Below are 8737 nucleotides of genomic sequence, written 5' to 3'. Positions count from 1 at the left end.
GACTCAAGGCACCAGGGCCCGAGATGCAGGAGGTGGGCCATGGGAAAAGGGCACCGGGTCTGCCCCAGGGGCTCCAGCGCAGGTGCTCGCCCTGCGCCGCTGCCGGCCGGGCTCAGCACCGCTGGGAGAAGCTGTTCCGAAAGAAGTTTTGTAGCACAGACATCACGTGCTTTCTGCTATGCTGAGACAAGAGCAGAGTGGAGATATATAGAGGAGTCAGCAGACATATATATAGGTGTCGGCAGCTGCTGCATCACAGCCTGCCCCTCAAACACCCTGCTAGCCAAGCTGGGTGGGACACACCTGAACATCTGGGCAATAACCGCTGGCTTCCCCCTGACAGCTGTATGTGAGGGAGCAACGCCCGTGCCCAGCGCCCACCGCCTTGACCACCGAGGGACCCACGTCCGCACAGGGAGCCACCGCTGCCGGCATCAGCTCGCCCCCGGACCGGCAACACACCCTGTAACCAGCTCATCCCCGCTGAGCTGGGGGTCCCCGGGCGATGGGGTCCCGAGCAGCCTGGCAGCCCGCGGGCAGGCAGCCCCACTCTGGGACCCCGTCCCCTGGGGGGACACAGGCTGCTGCCTGCGCCAGCTCCGCCGCTCGCCTTCCCCGGCCGGCAGAGCCTGACAAAGCACACTGCTCCACGCTAGCTCTTGCACATGGATGTGTATTTTAATAAAAATAATTCTGTCAATATACAGCAGAACGTCGATTTCTTTACCATATTTCTAGTATATTTTCATAGGCTTTTTCTCAGTTAAAATCCCCCCCTCCCCTTTTTAAAGTTTTCATGCGAAGCGTCAGATAACTTAATTCACAAATACTAAGCTTAGACTGAACCAATGTGCACACTCTGTGTTATGTCCGTTTAGCCCATGCTGTACCGCAGAGGGAGACCCCCCTCCCAAGGCAATGACAACCAGTCCAGAGCGACAGCGGGCGATCGGCGTGGTGGCAGCCGCTCCTCCGGGCTGGCTGGGGACCTGCGATGACCTGGCAGCCCGCGCCCCCGCCACGCGTGTCATACCTGAGTTGTGAGCAACCAGCAGAAGAGTTTGCTGCGTGGTGAGCAGGTCCCTGGGGGCTCGCACCGCTGACCAGCCTGCACCCAAGGGCTTCAGGGGCCGGCAGCCACCTCCTGCCTCCTGGCTGGAGAGCCGGCAAGAGGGTGCACAGGGAGCACCCAGCCCAGCCCCACCAAACACCTCTGCAGAGTCCTTGGTCTGGAAGAGTCACCATACTTGTATTTTTAAGATTTCCTTTAAAATCCTGATTATCCCCAGAGCTGCTGCTGCTGCTTCTCCTTTCTCTAAGTTTGAGCCCGTGAGAAGCCCAGACTGCAAAAACACGCTGTGCCCCCTCCCGGAGGAAGGATGCGGTGAAGATCCCCCAAGCACAGGGGTCAGAGCACACGCCCGGACCCAGGCAGAGTGCCCAGAGAAAAGGGGTCCACTTGGCCAGAGGAACTTGGACAAGGAGCAGAGGTTTGCATGGCCTCCACCAACGTTTCTGCGGCAATGTGAGTGCAAATCCCGCACGGGGCTCAGCTTCCTGTGAGCAGAAAAGAGTTACACCTTCCTCTTGGAAATAAAAGAGCTGGCAGGAGGTGTGCTCCTCAACGGGTGAGCCCTGGGCTTGGGGCACTGCTACAGCTCAAGGCTGCAGGCTCTGAGTGCTGGTGTGAGATGTGAGGAGGGGGACAGACATGCCACATTCACTCATCCATCACCTGCCACCTCCTGCTGCAGGGAAGGATGGTGGGGAGCAGCTAGTGCTCCCTCTGGAAGAGGTCTCCAGGCTCTCGGCTGCTCCCCTTTCCTCCCTGCATCAGCTGTAGCTCCCCACACCCCGCTGCCAAAGCTTCCCCTGGCTCTGCGACCTACGCAGCAGGTGGGACATGGCTCACAGCCAGCTTTTGGCTCCGAGCAAGAGCTGCTGGATCGCAGCTCTGTCCATCACTCTGCTGGGGCAGAAGGGTCCCAGCAGCACACAGCACACATCCCCTGTCCTGTCCCCGCCAGCCCTCTTGCAGAAACACCTAGGGACAGACCCGTACATGGAGTCCCAACACCAGCTCTCTACAAGAGACCTGCTCCCCTCCGGATCCACCGCTCGAGCTGTTCTAACACAGGCAGGGTTCGAAGGAAGTTGCTCCTTCTGCAAAGGGGACGCCCGGGTGACCAGGACCACGTTTCCAAGGAACATGTTCCTTCCTTTCTGCTGCGAGCAGCCCCACAGGGCCTCGCTGCGCTCAGCACCGCAGCGTGATGGACCTCTCTGCCCGCTACCCTGTGCGGCTGCCGGAGCCTGCACAGCGCTTCTTCATGGAAAGAACCTCCCAACACCACGTTGTGCACCGCGCAGCTTCGTGGCATTTACACGCTGCCGTACAGCCTGGCTACCATGGTTCACCTCCTCGGTCAACCCCATGATAGCAGAAGGAACTCCGAAACCTGCATCTGAGCGACACGTGCTACGTGAGCATTAAGACAGACAGGTACCGAAGCCCAGCAGCATCACAGCAATCCAACAAGGTATGCCTTGCTGGAGAAGGAGATGGTTCATCATCCCCAAGGCCTAAGGAGGAAAATGAAGAATTCAATCCCCAGAGCTAGTTACACCAGCTCTGGTTGTTCCAGTTGTTCAAGGGAGCCTCAAGAACAAAGCTATTTAAAGAATGGTAAAGATGCCTTAATAAGACTATGTGAAAAATAAGGGCACAGCTCGAAACAGGTTGAGATGTCACTGTGTAAGAAGCAGATGGGAAAATTCTGGGTGTAAGCAATCACGAGAAACAAGACTCCTGAGGGGACTTGTTCTCCACACCAGTCACAACTGCATCTCCCGGTGTCCAAATCAGGTTGGCGGCAGCACAGCAAGCACCACCAGCACGTCAGAAACAGGAACAGGCTATAGCACCGATAACCACCTATCTTCCACGTGTCCCAAAGCAATGATATACATTCTGGTATGCACAGGGGGCTGGAGGCGATGGAGAGCAGCCACTGGACCACCTCTCCCCAAGAGCTGGATGCCATGTACCTGGTGCTTTGCTTTGGCAGTCCCTCTCCATTCTGCTGGCCACATGCAAAGGCTCAGTTTCTAACCAGACTCCAAAAGAAGGGCAGAAGTGCTGCAGCCAGCCCAGCTGCAGGCTGACAGGATCCTGCATGGTGACAAAAAGGGATCACTGCACGCAGATCTGCCCCTCTGGGCCAGCGCAGCAGAAGCCAAGTCAGGAAAAGCAGCTGGAGCTGCCACATCTCTGCTCAACAAACATATTGTTGGCACAAGCCGCAGAGCTGACCCTGGTCTCAAAGCAGCTCCATAGCACCGAACGCTGCAGATACCACTTCTGGTGGGCACACAGGTGGGAGAATGCTGGGATTGTGGGAGGTAAAGGAGCAAGAACAGAGACCTAATAGCAGTAAGTTTTCCCAAAACAAACTGGTTCTGAGAACACATCTAAGGGTGAATGGGTGACAGATTGCTGCCCTCCCTGCTCGAATCAGCTTTTGTTAAATACCAGCCAGGACAGAAACACAGAGCAGCAAAAGGAATCATCTGGAACAAGATGCTTCCAAGAGGAACAAAAGGAACCAAGAGGAACAAAGTTTGGCTCCCCTGGTACAGGGGAGATGCCCACAAACTGGAACACATCCAGCAGAGGCCACAAAGATGGTCAGAGGCTGGAGTACAAGGTGTATGAGGTAGATACACCTCCGCTTATCTCACATACTTCAACATCTCCATCTCCTGAGCTGATCCTTCATCTCACTCTGAAGTTCTCCCATGTTACTGCTGATGTGACTGCTCTCACTCACTGCTTGTGGGGACAGCAGGAACCCTTGTCTGCGGGGAGAAGCGCCTGCTGATGTAATTCAGTTCCACGAAGCTCTCTCCACAGAACCCTTGAAGGATGCTTTAACCAAGGCTTCAGGTCTGTAGTTCCCAAAATGTTGTTCTCAAAGGGTCATTTAACAGGCAGAGCATTAGGCTCAAAACCAAAGCTCATGATGGGCAGGGCTGCAGTTCCCCACCCCTGAAAACAGGCTTTCACCAAGTCCCTGTGAAATGTTATCCTTCTGAACGGTCCTTGCTGCGATGTGGAGCTTGAGGAAGGCAGGCAGAGTGGCTGGTGTCCAGAGCATGTCGCTGGAGTGTGCCTGCCACTCTGCAGACCAGCTCTTTGGTGGTGACTCTGGACTGATCAGTGGAGAGCCGAGATGCTCCAAGTGTGCAGACATGGAACAGCTGGAAGAGCTTTAGATGTTGCAGCTGCAGCATTTCGCATGTCCTGCGAAGGATGCCACGGCTAGAAAGCCTCTCTTGGGGCTGCTCACTGAGAAATGTCACCTGTGAGCACTGTCTGGCTGTGGTTGGGAAAATCTACTTCTAGGATCTGAAGTCAGCCCAGCAGAGAGCAACCTGCGTGTCAGCCTCGTGTGATGTCCAGCGCCCTCAGCATTATAACACAGGGCCATAGCTGAGACCTCGCCACCCTCACCAAGGAGTAGGAAGCCAAAAGTTTCTACTACGGGCTACACAATCATTTACGTGGCGCTACTGAAGGACTCTTGGGAGAAGGGAGTGCCTAGATGAAGCAGAGTCTCAGCTGGGGTGTTCATAGTTCACTTGTTTCTGAGCAAAGCACGAGGCAGTTGGAATAATAAATCCCAAATCGCTGTTAGAAAAGTAATTTTTAAACTGCACTAGCCGCAGGTTAGGTGCACAAACACATTCAGAATTAAAAACCCCATTTCAGCTTAGTGATGTTTGCTTTTTTAAATGACCACAACAATCCAAACCAAGTTTCAGCTGACATGAACCACCAAGGAGCTGCCAGGGACACTCAGAGACCAAGAGGCTTTGAAAAATAACCTGGGAAAACCAAGTCAGAAATCTCATCTAGGAATCAGTGGTAGGTGGAGGCTACAGCTGCACCCCACCACACACTGCAAACACACTTCCCCACACTGAGTCATGGCCATATTAGCCAGATTCTGAACAAAACAAGCAGAAACCACTAGTTCTTGCGGTTTCACATTTGAAATAAAAAAAACCCCTCAAGTAACAAGCATAGGACAGGTATGTCACAGCCGAAAAGCCTTTGCACTCCTCAAAGAACAGCATCAAGACACCAGGTACAAAAGCTGGCAGCAGTGATGGGTGTGGGTTACAGCTGTGAGCCAGTTAGGAACTGGGTCAAGTGGAAAGGGAAAAACAACTCAAGCTAGCACTATTGCTTTGAGTGCAAGAAGTGGAAAGCACCGCTGCTTGTCCAGTCCACAGGGATCTGCCGCCGCTACGTGACACACATCGTCAGTGGCAGAGTGGCTCACCATCACCATTAAGAGTGCGGCCTCTCAGCACTAACCATGGCACAGCAGCAAGATGGTTTCTACCGCAGGGAGGGTCTCCACGACAAGCCAGAGAGACCACCCCATCACGCATTTCCTGAATAACCAGGTATCTAGGAGCATCTTTGGTTTTTTTGTAGTGAAAGGGAAACCAAAACAAGAAACATGCTCTAGGATAGTCAGCACCGCTTTGCTGAGAGACCAAGTGGGGCATTAACATCACACATTGCGAAGAGTCTTGGCTTAAAGGAACCACAAAGAGAAGGAACAAAAAAAACCCACAACTCAGAAAGAGACAAAGATGGTGTTGGCACGGAGATGAGCAAGTGGACTGACTGCAGACAGACAGCAGCAAGCTAAATGGTGACCAACAGAGCAGAAGTCGCCAAATGTGAAAGGCAAAGCCAGGTACCAGAGTAAAATTTCCAGCCTAAGTACCCACAATCAGCCCATCAGTGTGCTGCAAGCCTGGGTCTACAAACTGGAAAGCCTGCAGAAGACACTCAGGAGGCCAAGTTCACGTGCTGCCTCAGGGTCAGCAATGGCACCAGGGCACGACAGCTTAGGCTGGGCAGCCCGGCGGGTCCCACACCAGAGGCTTCAGAAAGGACTTCTGCCTGCCGGGGTAAAGGTCTCTGCAACTGCAGCAAGGTAAGGACTGCAGGCTGGGGTAACATCCACCACCAGGAAAACGAGCAGAGTTGGAAATCAGCAGATGAGCTTTCAGGCACGTGAGCTGTTCCCCAGAACTGAAACAGAAGCCTCAGATTTGCAAGTTGAATTCACCTGCTTACTGCGGTCCTCTGCTGCTGTCTGCCTAGAAGAACGGCTTCGACACACAGAGCTCCCTCTCTGCTTTTTTCAGACCTGATGCTAATAAAAATGCCTCCTCCATCTCTAAATCTCACCTTGCCTGCTTTCTTAGGCCACCATGGCTCTAGCACTGCCCCTATACATTGTATACGTTCACCAAAAGGTAGTCACAGGCATTCCCAACCACCTTCAACACCATCTGCACGTTCACTGCCACAGTCTTCTGCAGTGCAGGGGACACCTACCCCCTTGCTCTGCCTTGATTTCAGACATCATGCTCCAGGCGCAAGTCAAGCCTGCAAATACAGAAAATTCTTAAAGTTCTGGGCTACTGCACAGAAGTCACACACCACCTTCCTTTCCTCAGGGGCACACAAGCACTCTTGCTGCCCAAAGCCCTGGCACAGGCTAACATCCATTTTAAGGACAAACTTAAACACAATCTATTAATCTTTCGTTGACTCTTCCAAAAAAACCTCATGAACAGCAGTAAAATACATGCTGGGTCTGAGCTCCCCTGAGCCCTCCCTCCTCAGAGCTACTGACCTAAAATTCATTTGGTGCAGTTACAGTTCCTCCCATGCAGCCAGCCCCAACCTGGAGTCTCCTAACGGTGCCCCAGCAGATGCAAAGTGTACGCTCCTGCCACACAGCCTCGCCGGTTAAAAGTACACACTCAGCAACACTTAGAGGTCCGAATGCCAAAAACTTAGTAGCACTGAAGTCCCTGGGCCTGACACATGCTCCAGCACAGACACATTTGTCCATCTTTCTTGAAGGTTATTCGCCCACAGATCCTTGCTGGTTGCTTTTGGGCCTGAAAACTAAAATAATTTTCTTAGTTAAACCTTAAAGAAATATTGCTGCTCCCTTCTGAACAGCTCAGGCCTTGCAAAGCCAATACTGACCCTAACCCCCTACCTGACCTTGCACGTGTCACCTGCAGGGCGAGCACAGTTCAGCCTCGTGCTCTCAAGACGCTTCCAAAATTCAAAAGTGCTCATTTAGATCAGCGTTATGTGGGGAGGTCAGTACATACTATTATTACTTAGTCTTAGTGACAGTGCCCTCCTATGTGGAGAAAAAGGGGGATTTGTGATTTAACACAAAAACTGACAGCACAACCAGGCAGCACCTGCGAACTTTCTTGCAGGCCAACATGAGCTGCCCCTACCAGCACAGCGGGTAGGTGGCTTCATATTCATCAGTCCTGTCCTTCTAGCTGCTGCGGGAGCTGGATGTACCCATTTCTCAGGGCTGTGAGATACTTTTACAGTGTGGCCACTAACACAGGCACTGTCAGGTCTTTTACTCTCCCCACTCACAAAGACAAGCGTTTGAGAGCCTTGTGCTCTTAAAAGAGGCATGAACCATGAAGGACCATGCTCCTCCAATTCCCATCATTTGTGCGTGACATGACCTACCTCACCAGGTCTCCTGTAGGGCTGTATGATATGTATGGTTGGGACCGAGTCTGTGGGCAATAAATACATCAATGACTTTGTGGAGGTGGAAGAGACCTTTTTAATAAACAGGATTCAAATAAAATAAAAAAAAAAAAATCCCTCTGAACTGCCACAGCGAGAAGAGTTCAGATAACTAGCACAGCAGATGATGCCGTATGTGCACGATGGAGGGAGAAAGGAAGAAAAGAACAAACTGTCACCAACTTGATGAGCTTCCTCAGTAAATCAGCAGAAACCAGCTCAGCAAAACTCTCCAGATAAAATATTGGTGGATCCATGAGAAACAACTCAAATCAAAATAAAGAGAAATCCCTACATTGGAAGGCGCTACATGAGAAAAACCAGCGAAATACTGAGTGCCGCTGGAGCCGCAGCAATGGCAGGGAGACAGGTAAGATCTGCCAGTCTTTCCTGGGGTCTGGAATAGCCACACAGTGAGGGACTCACTCAATCCTTTCACAGGCAGTGTTTGTGTTGGTGTGCGTGCGTGTGTGTGTGCTAGAGGGGGTGTTGGTGCCAGGGAGGTCAGGCTATTGAACGAGGTGGTGGTGTAGAGTGGCAGCAACGGAGGGTGAAGGGCAGCACTCAACGATGTCAACTCCGTCTTGCTCTGGTGGCTAGTGCAAATAGTCGTCTACTCTGGCAAAGGAGCAGGAGCCCAAGCCCACGCGAGCCATGAGCCGCAAACACTCCGAGGCCTGGCCCAAGGCAAGCATCAGCGGGGGCTGCTTTGGCAGGTTCTGAGATTCTGTGGGGGCAAAAAAAGAAATCTGTTTAGAAGAGGTGACCTGGCTGCATGCCAGCTCACCTGCACTCGGGTCCCTCTCACCAAGCCCAGCATCCCTGGCAGAAGGCGCTGGCTCTGGAAGGAAGCTGCTCCTAAGTAGCGCTGGCTCCGCACCGCTGCTCCTCCGCACACCCCACCACCCACGACATGCCCCACGTGGGGCCACAGCGCAACAGGGTGTCTGAGAAAGTGCTGCTGTGGTGGCCACAGCAAGAAAAAGGAAGCGGATCTCCTGCTGCCTTGGTGTCTGCCAGAAAACCCTCAAAACGTGAGAGATCAAAGCGTGGAAGAATACGGAAAGGCAG

At 52.9% G+C, this 8737-nt stretch overlaps 1 protein-coding gene across 1 annotated transcript in view; it reads right to left on the bottom strand.

The window, feature by feature from the left end:
- Positions 1-657: 657 nt before the first annotated feature.
- The window catches only part of RANBP10 (RAN binding protein 10), an 82794-nt gene continuing 74714 nt past the window's right edge, over positions 658-8737 (bottom strand). Inside the window, 1 exon segment of the mRNA XM_055726465.1 lies at positions 658-8393. Coding sequence (XP_055582440.1) covers positions 8263-8393 — 131 coding nt within the window. The 3' untranslated portion in view covers positions 658-8262.

The sequence above is a fragment of the Falco cherrug genome, chromosome 14, assembly GCF_023634085.1.
Source record: "Falco cherrug isolate bFalChe1 chromosome 14, bFalChe1.pri, whole genome shotgun sequence".
NCBI lineage: Eukaryota > Metazoa > Chordata > Aves > Falconiformes > Falconidae > Falco > Falco cherrug.
Note: the sequence above shows the minus strand (reverse complement) of the source record. Positions and strands in the feature narration are given on the sequence as shown.